Raw genomic sequence first — 21,240 nt, 5'->3', positions numbered from 1 at the left:
AAGAGTGGTTGTGAGTAGTACATACACTGTTTGGTTAAACAACTGTCATTTGAGAGAGACTGTTTTTTGGAAGTGGTCAGTGGTTTTGCAGCTCGCCTCCAGCCAAAGGCTGTACCCAAACAGAAGAGCCTCTGAGAAACTGACATATGGATAAAAAGAAATCAGAAAATTAAATTGTAAAAGATTTGTCAACATAAGTTTTTTTTCAACAAAGGGATATATCTATTGGCCAGATTGATAAACCCAACCTTTGACAGACTTTTTTTCCTCCTCAAATCTGTTCAATTGTTTAAACTTCTCTTAAAAAAGTGACCCTGACCAGCACTTGTCTGTTTCCTTTAACATAAATCATATGCATACATAAAGGAAGAATACCAGCATTCAGTAAGGAAGCACTGAAGCAGGCTTGTTCCCAAGATGTTATGCTAAACAATGAAATTCAGACCCGTGCAGAGGGGCCAGCAAAAGTCCTATGAACCACTTAAACTCATAAAGTTGGATTGCTCATGACTTAAGTATGATTTAGGTGGTGCAATGGCATCGTTTAAGTGAGCCATAAGCAGACACTGTGCCCATGCTAACCTTTGCACAGGTGTGAATTTTACCCAAGAATGAGGAACAAAACAAAAAAAATTGTCTATATTACGAACAATATGTGGAGATTATTTTTTAAATATTATTTGTAATGCCATGTTCCCTTCAGGAACTAGGTAATGTATGAATGCTAGCGTACTTCCAAAGCCCTCAAATTATTATTGAATCAGTTGCACACCATAAAATGTAAAGAGTTTGCTTCCAAAACTTATTATGGCTTCTGTGGCTCAGGATGGGCTGTCAGCCAGTCTGATGACTAAAGCCTTGGCAACAATGTTACATTAACATAGCCATGTAAGGCTGTTTTAAAAACTGTCTTTCATATAATTGGTTGATGCTTTATCTTCATTGAGGAAGAGGACATGGAGGAAAGAAGCAAACTATTGGGACTGTGCTTGGGTTGGAAGGGAAAGTGGTGTGTTTTGAGAAAGTATTAGTGCTTGCTAGCAAAAAACAAAATTGGGGGCAAGAATGAGGAAAAAATAGGCTAATTTTTAAAGTAAATTGGCTGGGTCTCAGTCCCCTCCTGATAAAGCAGACGTCTTCCCAACTAACATTTTATTCCCAGATTATTATTCACGCTGAGTAATCCTTTCTTGCCTGTGATTAATAAGGCTCAATAAGTTTAGTGCTGCCATGTCTAATAGCTTAAATAAAACAATCCCCACTATATTGTCCCTTATCACCAAACAGCCACTGTTCATTTTTCTTTCTATTTTCTCCTTTGACTTTTGCAGTCTAACCAAGAAAAAATAAACAACCTCCCTTCTTCTCACCAAACAAACAAAAAAAAAACACGATGCAGAATTATTTATAGGCAGGGTAGTAGTATGCATCATGCTGACTGCTGAAGAGGAAAAACTAGTCTATTTGTGAAGGCATCCTTGTTGTGCCATTCATTTTGTTGTCTGTGTACTGGGGGGTTCAAATCTATTTGACTCACAGAGTTTACATATTCAGAGTTAATCCAAATCTAGCTGTATTGACAAAATAAAGCCCGAGAAACATTTAAGCACTTTGCTGTTCTATATAAATGTACTGTGTGCTATTGGCATTTGTGTTGTGAATCAAAAGCAAAATTTTTGACTCTGCACTTTACACTAGTAGAACATGGAACATCAGATATTGCATACTACATGATCTCCTATTTAGAAAAATGCCAGTACATCAAACACCAGATACATTAGTAAATCTGTTCCCTTCTTAAGTGTATAATGAGATCATTTTTGCTGCCTTGCCTCCTACCAAAATATTACGCATTTTGCAAGTGGAACACGAACAAAGCTATGACTCCGATTTAGAAAAATGTGTTGGCAAAATGTGTCTTATTATTCTTATCTCTAACTGGTATAGTTCTTAAAATTTATTTATCTGCTTCTTGATGGTCTTAGGTTTGAAGCTCTGCTTTTTCCTGATGCTAAACGTGTTGCAATTGACACTACTTCTTGATACACATTTGTATGATCTTTTTGGCCCCCACATCAAGTGGCTCCAGCAATTTAGATTTTGTGCCAGTATTTCAGAACAGTCTCAATTCTTATTTCATCTCATTTGTGTACCAGCATGTATAGAGAACAAGCATAGTCATGATATTTTTATTCAGGCAAAACTCTTAATGAAGTTAAAATTGCAGTTATGACTGAGTAAGGACTAGGGATTTTTGGACCCTTTGTAATTCAACAAAGAAGTGTCCCATAATTATCCTCACTCAACAAGATTGAAAGCAGTTTGATTCTCTACAATAGTCAAGAGTCAGACTGGGAGAAATGAACAGTAGTGCTTCAGCAGGGATGAAAGTAAAATTTCTCTCTTACCGGTACGGGGGGGGGCAGCTCCCCCAGCCAGCCTGCCCATGCCGCCCAGGACTCCAGTGGCGATTTTAAATCACTGGCCCCAAGGTAGCTGATCCTTTTGTCCTGCCCCCGTTGGTGGCCCGGGGGTGGAGGGGAGGGAAGGGGCAGGGACATTAAAGTGCTGTCCCTGCCCCTTTTTGCGCTCCCCTGTTGGCGGCCCTGCCAGTAGGGACCTGGCAGGGCTGATGATGGCGGGTGGTGAGGAGGGGGGGCAAAAGGAGCAGTGATGTTAAAGCACTGCTGCAGCAGTGCTTTAAAGTCAGTGGTACGGGCCGGTATGCACGGTCAATTTTTACTGGTACGTCATACTGGCCTGCACCGCCTTACTTTCACCCCTGTGGTTCAGTAAAAATAACGTAGCCCTCATCTTGTGCTTTTCATGATTATCTCTCCAAGTGCTTTATAAAAGAGGTCAGGATATTATTCCCATTTTACAGATGGGTAAACCGAGGCACAGAGCAGTGACGTTACCTTTCCATGATCAGCCAGTAGGCCAGTGGCTGAGCTGGGAATAGTCCCAGTCCAGGCCACACCAGCCTTCCAAAATGACACCACTAATGCCAAAATGACAATGATCACATGACTGTCCAACTCATTTTGTACTTTCATGAATAATGAATTAACAATATTACAATCAAATTGTTATCACTGGGCTTCATCGCTAACATCCCGTACACCTCTCTTAGAATTGTTTCTGGTTGTTTGCAGACTCAGGCAGAAATTATCATATCAGTTTATAAGCTTGTTACTCATTGCTCATTACTCTACCAGCTTAGAACACTTAAAGGTTTTTTGCTTCAGTATGGGCTTTATTTTTCCATGCAATGTAGGCCATGTCTGCACTAGAAAATTGCACTGGTTTAAGTGAAGGTGCAGTTCTAAACCAGTGTAGTTAAACTGATGCCAGCTCTTGTGCAGACACTCTTATTTCGGTTCAAGAGTGGCCTGTTTCAGTCTAAACTTAACCTGATCCCTAACTGACTTAAACTAAACTGAAATAAACCACCCTGAAACTACAGTCTGAGGGAGCCCACAAAGGGTTTGCACTGGTTAAACTAAATCAGTTTAAAATTGCACCTTTATTTAAACCAGTGCAATTTTCTCATGTAGCCATGGCCTCACATTCTGCAGGATCAGTTGATAGGTAGTTTGTAAAGGTGTCATCTTACTGAAGAGCCTCAGCTGGGCCAGTTCAGTACCTGACAGTTTTAAATTTTCCTAGGATGTAAGCCTTCAAGATAAAATACAGTGCAAACCTCTTTGTGACATAGATGCTCCATAACACTAATCAGATCTATGATTAAAATGGAAGAGAGAGGGAAGGAAGAACTCTAGTGTGTAGGCCCCTCTGGATTATTGTAACTCAGGGGTAGGCAACCTACAGCATGCGTGCCGAAGCAGGCACGCGATCTGATTTTCAGTGGCACTCACACTGCCCAGGTCCTGGCCACCGGTCTGGGAGTCTCTGCATTTTAATTTAATTTTAAATGAAGCTTCTTAAACATTTTGAAAACCTTATTTACTTTACATACAACAATAGTTTAGTTATATATTATAGATTTATAGAAAGACCTTCTGAAAACATTAAAATATATTACCGGCACACAAAACCTTAAATTAGAGTGAATAAATGAAGACTCGGCACACTACTTCTGAAAGGTTGCCAACCCCTGTTGTAACTATTATGAGGTACTCAAAAATGTGTGCAAGGTGTGACGTTATTGATATAAACTGGGACCATATAGAACATGGGTTGCAACCAAGGTCCTGTAGTGGCACCAGATCTTATGTAAAGGGGGTCATATAAGGTGTCCAAGACCAGGTTACGGGTTACTGGTTATAATTATGCTGTCTGTATGTCTGTATCATTTTGTAGTTGAAGTTATAAGTATTGGCTGTATACTGTCTATATTTCAAACTTATGCTGTGTTACTGGGAAAAATCCCAGACAAGTGGGTGTTAGCTCTGCTTAGCCTGCTTGATGGCCCATTAAGGACCATCAGCTACACAATTGACCCATTGAGAGGAGGCAGATACGCCTTGTGACTCCGCAGGGTGTGCAGAAACTGGCCCATGTGACTGCAGACTCCATTTTGCTGTAATTTTCCACAGTAAGAACAAAGAAGTGTTCTTACACCTGAAAGTGCCTATATAAGGCTGATGCCTCATCTCCATCTTGTCTTCAATCCTGCTTCCTACCTCTGGAGGGACTTTGCTACAAGCTGAAGCTCTACACAAGGGACTGATGACCCATCCCAGTGGGGGATGTTCTCCAGAGACTTGATTTGAACCTGCAGTTTACTCCATCACTGCTACAAGCCTGAACTAAAAACTTTGCCATTACTGTATGTAATTGATTTCATTTAACCAATTCTAGCTCTCATCTCTATCTTTTTCCTTTTATGAATAAACCTTTAGATTTTAGATTCTAAAGGATTGGCAACAGTGTGATTTGTGGGTAAGATCTGATGTGTGTATTGACCTGGGTCTGGGGCTTGGTCCTTTGGGATCGAGAGAATCTTTTTCTTTTACTGGGGTGTTGGTTTTCATAACCATTCATCCCCAGGACGAGTGGCACTGGTGGTGAAACTGGGAGACTGGAGTGTCTAAGGAAATTGCTTGTGTGACTTGTGGTCAGCCAGTGGGGTGAAACCGAAGTCATTTTTGTCTGGCTGGTTTGGTTTGCCTTAGAGGTGGAAAAACCCCAGCCTAGGGCTGTAACTGCCCTGTTTGAGCAATTGGTCCTGAATTGGCACTCTCAGTTGGGTCCCGCCAGAACAGAATCATCACACAAGGTATAAATATCTAAAGTAGATTGATTAAGATGGTCTATAAACTACATATTTTTTGCAGTCTAGTTGGCAGCAAAAAGCTGACCCCAAATCATCTGATCAGTTTATAGCAGCGGTTCTCAAACTGTGGCTCGGGACCCCAAAATGTGTCATGACCCTGTTTTAATGGGGTCTCCAGGGCTGACGTTAGACTTGCTGGGACCTGGTGCTAAAGCCAAAAGTCCAAGCCCCACCGCCCAGGGCTGAAGCCGAAGCCTGAGGGCTTTAGCTTTGGGTGGTGGGGCTGAGGTTACAGCTCCAGGGTTAAAGCACTTGAGCTTCAGCTTTGCTCCCCTCACCCTCCGGGAGGCAGTGTTTGGGCTTCAGCTGTGGCCCCTCTGCCTGGGGGCTGTGCAGTAATTTTTGTTGTCAGAAGAGGGTCACAGTGCAATGGAGAATGTGAGAAACACTGGTTTATATAATCTCATTATTCAAGAGGGCGCCTATGCTACCCATCTGTAAAATAGCCCTGAATAGCAGCTGTTTTCATCTTGGATGACTTAGGAGTGAAAGAGAAAAAATAAATCAAAGGAATATTTTTAAGTGTCTTCAGCTGGAGAGTGGATTACTCAGGGAATATATATTGGTATGCTGCAGAACCTGTTTTCCATATTATGCAGCTTCAAATCCAGCCCAGGAGGTCTAAAAGATAGTTGCCAACATTTGACATTTTCTCCTAAATCAATAAGTAATCTTGGGCCCACTAAACCCTTTACTGCTGAAGTTTCATCTGGGTGCTTTTTGATGCATTGTGGGTTCTTCAGCGACCAGCGGATCAGTACTGATAGTTGCATGTTACAAATCTTTCCTGATATTGCAAAAATGATGAAAAAATAAGTAGTGATAGAAAACCTTAGACTACTTGGAGTTTTTATAAGTATCCATAAATCCAAACACTTACTGAGCCAAGAGTTGCTCTCAGTGTCCCACCCCTCTGCTTTACCACACATCCTGTTCTGTGTTATCAGTAGCTGTTGTGTGAGGGCAGGCCCTGTGGCCTGCTGCACTCCCGCCCACTCCCCAGTGTGCTTGTGGGTTTTGTAATGGAAAATCATGTCTCTCCAAACTAATAGGATTGTTAGAGAATGTTAACAAAGCCGTGGATAAGGAAGAAACAATAAACACAATTTGTTTGGACATTTTACAGCCTCCTTTGCAAACCCACATTTTGAGTAGAAGTCGTGATCTTCAGATTTAAATGCTATAAGGCAGGAGTGGGGAAACTTTTTGACTTGAGGGCCATATCGTGTTGCAAAAATTGTACGGAGGGCTAGTTAGGGGAGGCTGTGCCTCCCCAAACAGCTAGGCTTGGACCGGCCCCTGCCCCCCATCTGACCTCCCCCTGCTTTTTGGCCCCTGATGCCCCCCACGGGACCCCTGCCCCATCTACCCCCCCGCTCCCTGTCCCCTAACCAGGCCCCGAAACTCCAGCCCCTGACTGCCCCCGCGCCGCCCCATCCAACCTCTCCTTTTATTCCTGATGGCCCCCGCCCCGGATCCCTGCCCCATCCAACCACACCTTCTCCCTGACCGCCCCTGGAACTCCTGCCCCTAACTGCCTCCTGCCACCCCATCCATCCCCCCCGCCTTCCTTACTGCCCCCAGAACCTGTGCACCCATTCAACCTCCCTGTTCCCTGCCCTCTGACTGCCCCGACCTCTATCTACACCCCTGCCCCCTGAACACCACTCTGAACTCCCCTGCCCTCTATCCAACATCACCTTCTCCTTGCTCTCTTACCATGCTGCCTGGAGCACCGGAGGCTGGCGGCACTACAGCCACGCTGCCTGGCTGGAGCCAGCCATGCCACAGAGCACCAGGTCAGGCCAGGCTCTGCAGCTGTGCTGCCCAGCTGCCCGGAGCATTGCGCTGGTGGCACAGCGTACTGAGGCTGTGGGGGAGGGGTAACAGCGGGGGAGGGGCCAGGGGCTAGCCTCCCAGAGCCGGGCAGGAGGTTCCCATGGGCTGGATGTGGGCCACAAGCTGTAATTTGCCCACCTCTGCTATAAGGAATGAAGAGATAAAGTGGGTGAGGTAATATTTTTTTATTGGACCAACTTCTGTTGGTGAGAGAGATAAGCTTTTGAGCTTACACAAAGCTTGTCTTCAGGTCTGGGAAATGTACTCACAGACATGTCAGACCTCTGGATCTCGAATTAACTAATATAGGAAATAGTAAAAGACAAAAGCACCATATCACTCATGAGTGAACACTTTGTACAAAACAATCACCCTATATCTGACTACTCAGTCCTCATCCTCAAAGGAAACCTGCACAATGCCTTCAAAAGACAAGACTGAGAGTTTACATTCATAACTTTGCTAGATACTAAAAGTCATGGACTGAGTAAAGACATTGGATTTATGACTTATTACAATAATCTATAACCAACTAAACCTGGCCTCTCCCATTTTTTCCTCCTCCTTTCCCTCCTGTGAGTGGAAGGGTGTTAACTGACCACTTCACCTTGAATGGTCCCTTGAAATATGTTTTAACTATTTATGCTAAACAGTGTGTTCTATCCTGTATTTAGCGGTGGTACTCTGAGTAAATTTCCCAGACCTGAAGAGGAGCTCTGTATAAACGCAAAAGCTTGTCTTTCTCACGAATAGAAGCTGGTCCAAAAAAAGATATTACTTCACCCCGCCCTTGTCACTCTAATATCCTGGAACCAACATGGCTACAACAACATTGCCTATAAGAAAATGAAGTAACTCAGACTTATAGCACACCAGTCACATTCCAACCTCTTCCTGTTCTAGAATCAATCTGTAGAACCTTTGACTTTCAGATCTCTCATGTTGCATTCCAACCTCTTCCTGTGCTAGAATCAATCTGTAGAACCTTTGACTTTCAGATCTGTCATGTTGCTAAGTGATACGTTTCTAGTTTTTCTGAATCACTTTTTAGTTTTGTCCTTGTGTAAGTCATTTGGTGTTAATTAGTTCAAACCATACTTCACTGGGTGTATGGCTATACTACCCGCCGGATCAGCAGGTAGTGGTCGATGTATCTGGATGCGATAAATCGATCCGCTAATCGATGCCTGTACTCACCTCGGCAGGAGGAGTAAGCGGAGTCGACGGGGGAGCTTGTAGCAGTCAACTCGCCGCCATGAGGACGGCCAGGTTAGTTCGAACCCCCCTGCTAGTGTAGCCCAGGCCTGGGAGTGCAGCAGTAATGTCATCAGCCTTTGGACCATCAAGTGCCTCTGCAACTTCTGTCAGTTGCTTTTATAAACTTATTTTATTCACTGCAGAGTGACAATTTAATTTGTGTAAAACTCGTTATATTTTACTTGAACTCTGCCTCAGAGAAGTGTAAATGTGAACATGCTTGTGGTATTTAGATGAAATTCTAAGGACTCAAGGCCAGGTCCTTGGCCCTAATATAATCACTTTTGTGCCATAAAGCTGTCCTAATCAGGCATTTGGGTATTCCTTTTATATGGGGAAATTTTATGGATAATGTAGTAGTGGTAACAAAAGATAAAGACACTGAAAAGAAGTCCCAGCTCCTCTCCCTTAGAAAAGTCAATATCATCCCTGTGCCTCTGACCAACCCCTCTCTACAGAAAAAAACCATAATAAAAAATCCTGGCTAAATAGACACTTCTTGCAATAAACATGTTAATAATTTAAAAGCACTAAGGTTTTAGATATTTCTCTCCCATAGCCAATTTAAGCAGGAACCCACTGCATGAGCACAGTGAGACAAACTTTATTTCTCTTAAATGTTGGAGCAGGTCTCTTGGTTGAAAGTGCCATTTTTCTTTACTCTTAGCAGAGGATCCATGAAGAGCCTGTCTTATCAGCACTGTATGGTGTGTTCAGATGCTAAACCTTCACTTTTTATTAAATTAATCAATGCCTAAAAAAATCAATACATTCCATAATAGCTGACATAATGTTGCCAAGTTCTATGCCACTATTTCAAATTGACACTTTTTTCACTCTTCATTTGCTGAAAAAAAAACCCTTTCATTTAATTCGTAATGAAAATTGAGAGGTTTTTATTTTTAAATTGTGTCCAAAATCAGTGTGTGCATCTTCACGTTGGTTTGAAGTAAATCACAAGTTATCTTAAAACTGAATTTTTCCTTCTTTGAAAATCAGGCCTTCTGTCTGCAGATGCAGCAAAGATGTGTAGCTTTTTTCATGGTGATACTATTGTATTGCCCACTGCAAACTTTTGGGCAATCTCATTTGTTTTCTCCTTTCCAGTATGCTGAGTTTTTATGAAACAGCTAAGGCCACAAACTACATCCTTTTTTACTATTGACAGTGAAACAAAAGATGACAGAGCCAACATCAGTATGTAACTTTTTATCCACCCTAGGGCCAGGTTCCATGGTCTTGTCTTTAGGTATTAAGGGTTCTGTAGTATTACCACTGGATTTATTTACCTCAGGAGTTTGTCCATATTTAGGCACTAATTTGCTAAAAAGATGGTCATAGATGTTCTCCCATGTCAGGGGTGGTGTGGGACACCTGTGGTGTGGATAATATGGATTTTTTTGTTACACCAAGTTGTACCACCTTTGTTCCCTAATTTATGCTGTAGTACGGACAATCTGGGAACTATTATCAAGAAAAGGCGCAGTGTAGAATTGTTTGGATTTAAATCCTGGATTGTGTTTCTTTTCCATTTAAATTGTCATTTTTAACTCAGTTTTCTTTTCTCTTCTGTATTTCTTGGCTCATGCTGTCAGATATTATCTTCAGTGTGGGTATGGCATTGAGTCAGGGAGTTGGAGGGCTCACAGTTGCAGTCTGACAAGGCTGCCCATGAAACCAATTACCCTCCAAACTCCAATATTACTGAGCCTGACAGGCATATTGAGAACAAAAGTATCTTGGCCAGACCAGTGGCAGTGGAATTAACAAGCTTAGCCTCTGCATTGTACAAAGAAGCCAGTGTTCTAACACTATGGTTAGCTAATCCACCAGTTAAGCAGTATACTTGCATCTCTTTTAGCCTTTGGCTTTCCCTCAAGCTAAAACTGAACAGAACTGCTCCACCAGGGCTGCTTTTACCATTACCTGCTAGGAAGATCAGAAACTAGCCAAACTGGCATAGTTTGGAATATCACAGATTCTTTGTGGTCCTCTCCTTGCATACTAATACAAGGGGGCTTCCAAATATATGCACATTAAAGTTGTATAAATAGCTGATTTTGGTATGCTTTTCTTCAGAGTCCCCTCATGGAAACTGGTCCTAATATTCTGTCTGCAAAATTCAGTCTCATTCTTTCCCACCTTGTTTTATTGCCTCTATGAAATTGAGAATTAATAATGCTAGATGTTTTATATTATCACAAATCTGCCAGCCTAATGAAGTGAAGTGTTGATTTTTTCCCCTATAAGAGCCCGCAGTATGCTGTAACGATGAGTGAAAACCCCCCAGGAAGAGGTTTTACCCCATTCCTGGGCAGGCACTTGTTTTTATGTGTAGTTTTATGAGACACTTTAAGGGGGAAAAAAAACCCAAACCTAACAGGCTGCCTTTCAAGTTATGAGTCTGATGTGAACGTACTGTAGTGAGCTTCATTAAATGTTAGTGTCTGATCTTGGCAAACATTTTATAATCCAGTAATTGACTGGAAAAAAAAGTATTTGTCAATATATGTACAATGAGTTTAAATAAGGTAAAGTTAGTATTAGCATTCTCTGGAAAGACCTCAGATCCAGACTGAGAAAATGAGAAGTGTGTATAAATAGAATATTAGATGGATAGTTCTGGTTTTTGTAACAGGTCTGTTTTGTTTTTTCCCCTCAGTCTGATAATGGTGTAGCTTTTAGGCAAACACATAGAATGACACCCATGGTTTAATTTTAACTGCATGGTAGTAATATTATGATTAAAAAGACAGAAATTAGCATAACTTTTTTGCCATTATTACTACAACTAATAATACAAAAGCCGTCTGATCTAAAACATGTTAATTTTCTGCTTTTCTGTGCTGTTCTCTGATAACTCGCAAGAAAAGACAGGTTAAAACAGTAGCCACACTGTAAAACTATGAATTGTGAGATGAGAGACAAAATGTAAAATTATTTTGAGAATACTACTGACATGCTTTATTCTGACTGTATATGCAAATGGCATCCATCCTAAACTGTACTCTTGAATGTCTAGGGGATCAACAGTATCAGAAAAGTCCATTGTACCACTGGAGAAATGCAAATAAAATCTTTGTGTGGAATGCAAGCATTCATGTAGACCAGATGTACACTGTGGACCAGATAATGGACAACTAGAAATACAATATCTAGAGGAAAGTACAACTCTGTTCAGCACAATAAGAAAATACTGATTTTCCCTGTTCAGGATGAGATTAGTTAATTCAGTAACTCTGTTAACCACCCCTAGATTCTAGAATGCAAATCTGATCTCTCTGTATGCTAGGAAAGAGGGACAGGGAAGTGGGGAGAAGCTGCCCTCTTCAACAATATTGATTATTTAATGAGTCCTTAATTTAATGAGGATCAATTAACTACTTCTCTTTCTCTTAAACTTTGTCTGAATTTGTTTTAGTCTTTCTCTTTTTTACGGTGGACTCTTTCGTCCAGGGAAATAGGTTCGAGGAATCATACAGTTGTATTTAGAATTTCCTTCATGCCACCAAAGACCAATAATTTATGAAGTGAAGAAGAGGACATAACAGACTCAAAGCAGTTTGAAACAGATGAAATCTGTAACAAAGGAAGAGTAAACCTCTCTGTTGGAATGTTTCTTTTGACTAATTGTTTTGTATTAAGACTAGTGGCCCCATTCCTGTATCAGGTAATGGGCTTATATTACACCAAGGGAGATTTAGGTTCAATATTTGAAAAAACTTCATAACTGTCAGGGTAGTTAATCATGGGAATAAATTGCCTAGGGACATTGTGGAATCCCCTTCATTTCAGATTTCTAAGAACAGGTTAGACAAACACCTGTCGGGGACGATCTAGATCAGTGGTTCTCCCAACAGATTTTTTGATGGCCTCAAAGTGAGGCCACAAACTCTTGCTGGTGACTGCTCTGACAATTTTTCCTAAAATACTTGATTAACTTTAGGGGAAAAAATAAATATGCACATATACATGTCCCAGTCATTATAACTTATTTATGTAGGAATTTTTTTTTGTAGACTCAATAATAAAAATACTCTGTAGTTGTCTCTATTCTTTGCTGGACCTAAACAGAATAGAAACACAAATAAGGTGTTTTGAACATTCTTGTCCTTTATCTTGTGTCTTTTGCTTTTTTGGTTGTTTGGTTTTTTAAGACCTGCCACCCACCACACAAGGGCTGAAGCCTGACCACTGGTCCTGGGAAGGTGGGGAACTCACTGACTGTCTGCTCCTCCAGCTTTTGGGTCACCAGAAGTGGGCAAGGCCCAACCACTGCTGGTGGCCCTGCGGGGATGGGGCTGCTGCTTTGCCTCCTGCCCCCAGTCACCACCCAGGAGGCTGTGGCCGTAAGAAAAGTCCCTGGTGGCCACATGCATTTGAGAAATGCTGGGCCAGATAATACTTAGTTCTGCCTCAGTGTTGGGGACTGTACTAGGTAACCTATCAAGGTCCCTTCATTTCTTTGATTTTATGATTCTATGATCAGTAATAGTAGCTGAAAGGCACTGTGGTGTGTTTTTATCAGATATGGTAACTAAGTTTATTGGAGCTTTTCTTTTGTAAACAAAGGTTAAACTAGAATCATTGCAGTCTTCTTTCTCTGTGGGTTCTTCACAAAATGAACCATGGCCAACGAGAGCTGTGGGGTGGCACTTGCAGGCAGGGGCAGCGCACGGAGCTGCGTGACTGTCCCTGCTCTTAGGGGCCTGTCATAAACAGATAGTAAAGGGTTAACAAGTCCAGTAAACCTGGCTAACACCTGACCAGAGGACCAATCAGGAGACAAGATACTTTCAAATCATAGTGGAGGGAAGTCATTGTTTTGTGCTGCTTTCGTTGTTCTCTGTTCTCTCAGGGATCTAAGAGGGACCAGACAGGTATACAGACTCTCCAATCTTCTGTTCAGTTTAGTAAGTACCAGTTAGAAAGGCGATTTAGTCTTCTTTTGTTTTCTTTATTTGCAAATGTGTATTTTGCTGGAAGGATTGTATCTCTGTTGCAACTTGTATTTGTGCTGGGGGGAGGATTCTCCCTGGTGTCTATAAGCTGAAAGAATTCCATCTTGATTTTATAGAAACAATTTTTACTCTTTCTTTTATTAAAAGCTTTTCTTTTAAAAAAACCTGATTGATTTTTTTCCCCCTTGTTAAGGCTCAAGGGAATTGAGTCTAAACTCACCAGGGAGTGGTGGGGGGAAAGAAAAGCGGGCGGGGGGGGAAGGCGAATTTCCCTTTGTTTTAGATTCACGGAGCTTGAATCTGTCTCTCTCTCCAGATAGCCCAGGGAGGGAAAGCCTGGGAGAGGACACGGTGGGGGAAGGGTTTATTTTCCCTTGTGTTAAGATTCAAGGAATTTGGATCTTGTTTCACCAGTGACTTGGTGAAGCCTCTCCAGACGACCCAGGGAGGGAAAGTCTAAGGAAGGGGGGAAGCGGGGGGGATAGTCAGTTCCTCCTTGTTTTAAGATCCAGGGGGTCTGGGTTTTGGGGTCCCCTGGGAAGATTTTGGGGGGACCAGAGTGTACGAGGTACTGCAAGTCCGGGTTGGTGGCAGCGCTACAAGATCTAAACTAGTAATTAAGCTTAGAGGAATTCATGCTGGTACCCCATCTTTTGGACGCTAAGGTTCAGAGTAGGGGTGCATACCAGACAGGGCCACTTCTGGGAACCACGCAGAGCCACAGTCGGCAGGGAGCATTCCTTTTAGCCGTGCTGAGCCACCAACTGGACTTTTAGTGGCCCAGTCAGCTGTGCTGACCAGAGCTGCCAGGGTCCCTTTTTGTCCTGGCGTTCCAGCTGAAAACCAGACACCTGGTAACCCTACTTATAACTCTAATATCTATTTTGATACTACTAGCATACAGGCAAGCCAGACTGGCTTCCAGCTACACATGTCAGTGTTAGTAAGGGCCAGTGACCATGGCATGAGCTGGCACCTAATTTGCCAGTGTGACACCAGTGTTCCATTTGAATTGAATTACGTATTCCTCTGCAGGCTAATTGGATGAAAACACCAAGATTTAAATGGTAACAGTAAAACACTTTGTTACATTTCCTGTAAACCGCTGTTCTTTGCATCAGTGATTCATTGGCTGAGTTCACAAAGAAAAGTGAAATAGTTTTCACCTGGGAAAGAGCTGCATTTCTGCGGCTCTGCACGTTTATTTTTTCTGAGTTGTCTGACTTCAGAAGTTAGAAGACACTGTCACTGATCTAATTGATTTCCATGAGTGATTAATTAACTTTACATTTACATATAGTGGACAGAAAACAATCTGTTCATCCGACTTCAAGAAAGTGATACTGTATTTGTCATTTCCTCAAGACTGGAGATTCATGAAGGGGAAACTGTTTTGCTGATTTGGTTAGAAAGGGCCCTTCTTAATTTTTGGCTGTTGTTTTAGAACAAACATTGAAATAATTTGGTGGACTTATCACATATAGAAATGTGATATAACAATATTTAGAAACAGTAATAAGTACAGGCAGGGGCTGAGAAACTCCATAGTATAGCTCTGCTATTTCACCTCAGACTTAACCTGCATTTTCCCTATTCTGCCAATCCTGGATCAATCCTGTTGAATTCTGCAGTAGTTTTGTAATGTGAACAAACAGCTTTTACAGGTGAAGTTGAGAGATCACAAGACTGACTTCATGCCTAAGGTCATATCTACATGCACAATTGTAGTGCTTCAACTATACTGTCAGAGCTAGAGACTGGACACAGTTATATTGATGTGTACTGTTGGCTTTATACCTGTATAGCTTATTATTGAAGGGAAGAATAAGCTATACCTGTGGAAGGCTCCTTTGTGTCATCATAACTGTGTCCACACTAGGGCTGTATGTACACTAGGAGTGCTTTACCAGTATAGAAATACTAGTATACTGTATTGCCATTGCACTTCTAGTACCAATGTAATAAACCCACCCTCCACAAGCAAAACAAGCTATACTGGTAAAAGTGCAGCTTTACCAATATAACGTGTCTGCACTAGGGGCTTCTACTCGCATAACTGCATTGGTCAGGGATCACAGCTTTTCACACCCCTGACTGACGCAGCTATGGTGGCAGAAGTCTGTAGTGTAGCCCTGAGCTAGGAGTACTTACTATTTAAGTAGAAAATCATAGCCCTAACCAAAATAATTAAATCTGTACAAAAAGAGTGAAAACCAGGCCTAACTTATGTTTGAACCTGGACTTTCAAATAGGAAACTGTACATTTACCCACTTCATTATTTGGCCTGTGAAAAAGGGCCATGCTAAGTTCAATTGTTATATTAATAATCTGATATAATTGTACTGAATGTGATTTTTGACACAGTGTAATTATGGGTGTTTGTGTGTGTACATACCCCAGCTTTTCTCTCCAGGTGTCTGTTATCAAATAAGGATGCTTACAAATATAGTAACTTGGTGTTTTCAGTCATACTGTCACTGATTTGTATTGCAGGCACTAAACACATCTTTGATTGAACCTGATATATTTGTCAGCACTGTGTGACCTGAGGCTCTATTATCCCTTAACATTCTGATGAGCTTCTCTTAGGTGAAGCAGGTATGGTAGCTTTGAATGGATTTGTGACTGGCAGTTGATAAAGCTTTCTGAGCAAACGGGTCAGTTCAGCTACTGAGCAGTCCCTCTGTCTCTGGCAGCCAATTGCTAGATAAAACAAGGAAATCTGAAGCAGTTTATTGAAGAGTGTTTTAGGGCTTTCAGAAAACACAGTGCCTAAAAGAAACACAGTGCCTAAAAGAAACACAGTGCCTAAAAGAAAGCAATGGGATTAGTTGGTTTCTGGAGACAGCTAGGGCCTGAGACTATTTATTCTGCTTTTAGAATGGCCATTAAAGGCCAGATTATTTCAGGGGATGACCACCTTCAGCTCACATTAATTTCCAGGGAGATGAGGGTGATCAAACAGGTTGGAGGAGGAGCTTAGCATCTTATTGGCTAGTGTCCCAAAATAGCCTATACAGCAGCCTGAAGTCTGTCATAGCATTTGTCACTATTGCAACTGACTCTGCTCTGCAAGGGGTGATGGCTGGTCGATCCATCCCCATCCCCATCCCCAATTTCCTTACATGCCAAAATGCAGGAATTCCTTATTGCTCATTTAACCTTTTGAATGCTAGTTTTCTGTTCACTTTATCTAAAGTGTCAGCAGGAAGATTACCTATTAGGGCTTTGGAAATGCCATTTTGCTTAACTCAGAGAGTTACTGCATGGGAAAAGAGCGATAGAAACTATTTGGCTAACTTATTTTTCAGCATCCGAAAATTATTTCCCCACCTTTATCTCTACTGTACCTCTTCCCTTGAGGACCCTTATGGATCCTGCCCCTTTAATCAGATGGAGGGTCACTACTGAGTATTCAGAGACCTTTAGTCTCCCTGGGAGGCTGGATACATTGCATCCACAGCACTCCTACCTGCATGTTCCATGGGGGACAATACTGGGGATAAGGGCCAAATCTGATCTCCTGCAGGGCAATGCAGAATACTGAAACTGTTGCTTCTGATGGTGTGTAGAGATAAAATATGATCCAAGTGTCTGGGACTGTGATTCTCCTACTCCTATATCCTGCCTCCTGAGCCTCATGAATCCTGCCACTATATCAGATATTTCAGAGGAATATGAAAAAACACCCCACATTGCATCTGGTCAATTATGCAATGCCATGCAAATACAACTATTATTTAAGCAATCCAAATGTTGGGTCCAGTTCTGCAAGGCCTTACTTGGGTGAGTCATCCTTTATTCATAAAAGAGAAGTTTTGCAGCATTGAGAAAATATTTTGTTTCTTTGTAGTGTTAATATGATAGTAACGTCTAATGGACTAAGCATGCGATTGGGAATCAGAATTCTAGTCTAGCTTCTCTTTGGGCATGGAGTGTGTCTTAACTGATGTTTGTAAAGTACCATGTAATTAAACAGCACTGTTATGTTGTATTTTAATAAATCATAAAGATTCTTTGCCAGTTCTTCCATCCAGAAAATGGGAATAATGTTACTTACCTACCTCACATTGGTTTTGTAAAGATTAATTACTTAATATCAATACAGATAGGCCTTTGAAGACATACAGCAAAATATAAATGCTAAGTATTGTTATAAATTAAATACAGTTATTGTGAATTAACAAATGCATTTTTTATTGTCTGTTGGGTTGAGCAAAGTGGAAATTGCTTAAGGGTTTTTGATGGTGTTTTTGTTCACACAGCAAGAGAATAAATTTACTTGTAAAGCCCGAAAGGACAGGGATAAAATGCATCTAATGAGACTACATATTTGTGCTAATGGCATTGTCAGTCTCGATACACTTCATATGTCATTAGCATTATCACTACTAACTAATATCACTAGTATCACAGCAAGCAATATTTGCTTTTTATGCTGAAACAGGTATTATGGGGAAGTCTGCAGTATTTAATATCTATCATAAGGTTTTTAAATTGCCACCATAGCATCTGAATGCCTTCCACATAAAATCAATTGCCGTAGTGAAGCCCTTAGTGGACATGAATGTCTGGTTCCTCTTCCCTTTTGTGAATAAAACTCTGCCTGGGGTATGTTTTTATTGGGTGGTTGTTTTTGTTTGTTTCAGATTTTTGGTTTGGTTTGAGAAGAGATGGTACTTAGGTAGATGGAGGCATCAGCATGGAGAATTTCAAACTTTCTGTCATGGAAAGGCATTTCTTAAGCCATGAAATAGACAGGGATGAAAACAACAGTGCTCTGTAGAATTTAGTAGGGGTCTACAAAAATCGCTCAAATCTCTTGAATTTGATAAAATGATATTCTTTCTGTAGATTTTTACCAATCATTTTATAGAATTCATGTCAGATATATAGTATAGTATTAAATTAAACAGGATGGTTTAAAGAACCTATAGAAAGATTATCAACTTTTATTTGATTTTTATAAGACTCTTCTGTAAGAAATAATCAGACCTTTTAATTGTTAGCACTGTTACTTTTATGATCAATAAAACAAAGTGATTGGCTGTAATAGCTGCTTGGATCCCAACTGATAAATAATCATCTGTCCCCTACATTATTATTATTTTTTTCTTTTTTCAAACAGGTGTGTTTTATGAAGTTGTTCAGAGCGCCCCTCGAGTGGAGGAAAACGTACAAGTGGATTCACACCTATACAGTCACAGGTGGAAAAGGCACTCAGAGTCTCTCAAATCAGTTGATACTAACAGAGCCAGCATGGGGCAAGATTCCTCAGAACCCGGGGGCTTCACAGACCTCCTACTTGACGAGGGACATGACAACACCACACAGACTGAGGTAGAGATTCGTTCCACGTGAACTTTATTCAGTTTGTGAACTACACTATGAGTGGTGGCATGAATCAAAGTCCCAGAACCATACAAAATGTTTTTAAAAGCTAAGAGATGAGTTCAGTGCATTTAAACTTTGATGTCTGAGGCCAGCCTAATGGCCTAACAGTTTATGTAACATGTTATCATGTGGGCTCCAGTTTCTGCTCTCCAGTTGCTAGGCTTGGATAGTCTGGGAGGGAGTGACACTTGTGACTCTTGGGAAAAGAGATGTTTTCTCCCATTGCACTGGTCATTTCAAGATGGAGACTGTCTCCTTGCTGTACAAGACAAGGGAGGCTTTTTGGCATCATTAGGAGTTCTTGCTGGAGGACCTGAAAAGAAAAAGAGAATAGTATATAAAAAAGGGAGCAACTTATTATTAATTATTTGTATTACTATTGTATCTACGAGTCCTAGTCACGGACCAGGACCCCATTGTGCTTGGTGCTGTACATACACAGAACAAAAAGAGTCCCTGCCCTAAAGAGCTTGGAATATAAGTATAAAACAAAAGAAAACAGATTGACACAGAGAGCCTGATGGGGACTGTGAGGGAATAATGAGACAATATTGGTTGGCATGATAGGTCTCAGTGCACCAGCAGCCTAATTGTTAATTGACAAAGAGTTTTAAGGAGGGCTTTGAAGGAAGATAATTAGATAGTTTTGTGGATGCTGAGATGATATTTTTACAAGCAGTGAGGGACAGCATGAGAGAAAGCATGAAGGCCACTCTTCATAAAAGCCTTAGTTTTGTGCCTTATCCTCTGGTCTTTTGGTGACTCAGAACCTGGGTGTGAAAGAGGTAAGTGCTCAAGAAAATTGGCAAGTAGTTGGGGAAACACCAAGTTAGATATGGAGATGAGCAGCTCCCCCTCCATCCAATCCCAAATCCTACTACAAAGGTGCCCTCCCAAAACATTAATATATGGAGCTTTGCATGGGAAATGCTGAGACATACTTTCTCACATTTAGGACTTGATTCATAGCACATTGAAGTCAATGGAAAGATTCTCCATTGACCTCAGTAGACTATGAATCCTTAGAGCTGACTGTTGTTTGAATGTGTGAATATTAGAATATATACTTAAATTTGATTATAAGCTTAGGATCCTGAAGGGACAGATTTTCCCCTTTGTAAATCCAGATGAATTCTATTGACATCAGTGGAGTTACTCCCATATTACACCTGTATAACTGAAAGCAGAATTTGACCCTAAGTATTTTTGAGATTCTTCACTCTGGTTGGTTGGTGACCAGTAACTGAGTATTTTTTAGAGTTGAGCTATTTTTCTGTTGTCATCTGGAAATCCGCTCTCTGATTAGGTTTCAGAATGGTAGCCATGTTAATCTGATTAGATTTTGTACTTATAGATGGACAGTAAGTAGAGACTTCAGTGCTGTTTGTCTTGATGTTTTTTAAAACAGTAATTACTTCTTGTAGTTGGCTTAAATGCTGAAAAATATTCTATATTCTTGAAGCAGAATATATTTTGGAATAAATAATTATTTACTCTAAATGCTATACAATTCTACTCTTTATATTTTGCTTCCAGAATAACAGTACCATTTAAATCTTAAATAAAGAATAAGTTCTCCTAGAATTAACAAAACAACTTTCAGTTTTTCTGGCACATCTATTTTAATTTATTATTTATTCTTATTATTTAATAATTATTTTGGCTAAAGAACAACAAATACAAGGAACACTAAGCGATCTGTGGAGACAGTGGTGTTTCAGTCAAAAATGATGAGGCTTTTCTGGGCAGGAGGCAAGGGGAGATTGTTTGTTTGTTTTTTCAATTTTACAATATGTACATGCTAATTGCATCTTCTGTTTGCATTAACATGGAAGTTACTGGCTGGTAAATGATACTCTTGACCTGTATGTTGATTTATAAATTGTTTATTGCCTCCTGTACTCCCATTTGGGCACATATGTAACTAGTCAGTCAGGCATGACACAGATCTTGTTTCTGATTATTTGGTGGATAAAGTAAGACAACCAGCTACAAATATATTCATGTAGCTGAACTTTTCATGGCTTATCTCTAGAGAGTAATGCTGTGTTGCCTTGCTTCTCTCGTCTGTTGCTGTTCTAAGATTTTATAATCTGAACTGCCTGTAATTCCAGGAGTGACACTAAAATGTGGTGGTGTGCGAGTTAGAAGAGAATACTTGCAAGCAGATGTGGGTAGCGGTGATATTTTTCCACACACATCTTCCCTAACTATGTTGTGATTGATGAAAGCAAAGTGCACTGACAGTGTGTACTAACAGCTTCACTCACAGTAACCTACTTTATTAAATTCAGGTGCAGTACCCCTTCATAGTGCTCCTTTTCTAAAGGCTGAAGCACAGGGTAAAATAACTGAATTGTGGCTCTTAACTGTATTGGATTCCATTATAAATTCTCATTATAACACACAACCACCTTACAAAATCCTTGGTGCCTAGCTTCATAGAAGAGGAGCAGTGTATAACAAATATGTAGCACATTCCTCTCCTG

General features: G+C 40.8%; 1 protein-coding gene across 1 annotated transcript in view; it reads left to right on the top strand.

Annotated features, from left to right (window-relative positions):
- The window catches only part of PLXDC2 (plexin domain containing 2), a 419,584-nt gene that overhangs the window by 159,944 nt on the left and 238,400 nt on the right, over positions 1 to 21,240 (top strand). Inside the window, 1 exon segment of the mRNA XM_030550413.1 lies at positions 18,486 to 18,697. Coding sequence (XP_030406273.1) covers positions 18,486 to 18,697 — 212 coding nt within the window.

This window comes from Gopherus evgoodei, chromosome 2 (genome assembly GCF_007399415.2).
Source record: "Gopherus evgoodei ecotype Sinaloan lineage chromosome 2, rGopEvg1_v1.p, whole genome shotgun sequence".
NCBI classification, from domain to species: Eukaryota; Metazoa; Chordata; order Testudines; family Testudinidae; genus Gopherus; species Gopherus evgoodei.
This window is presented reverse-complemented; position numbering and strand designations above follow the sequence as displayed.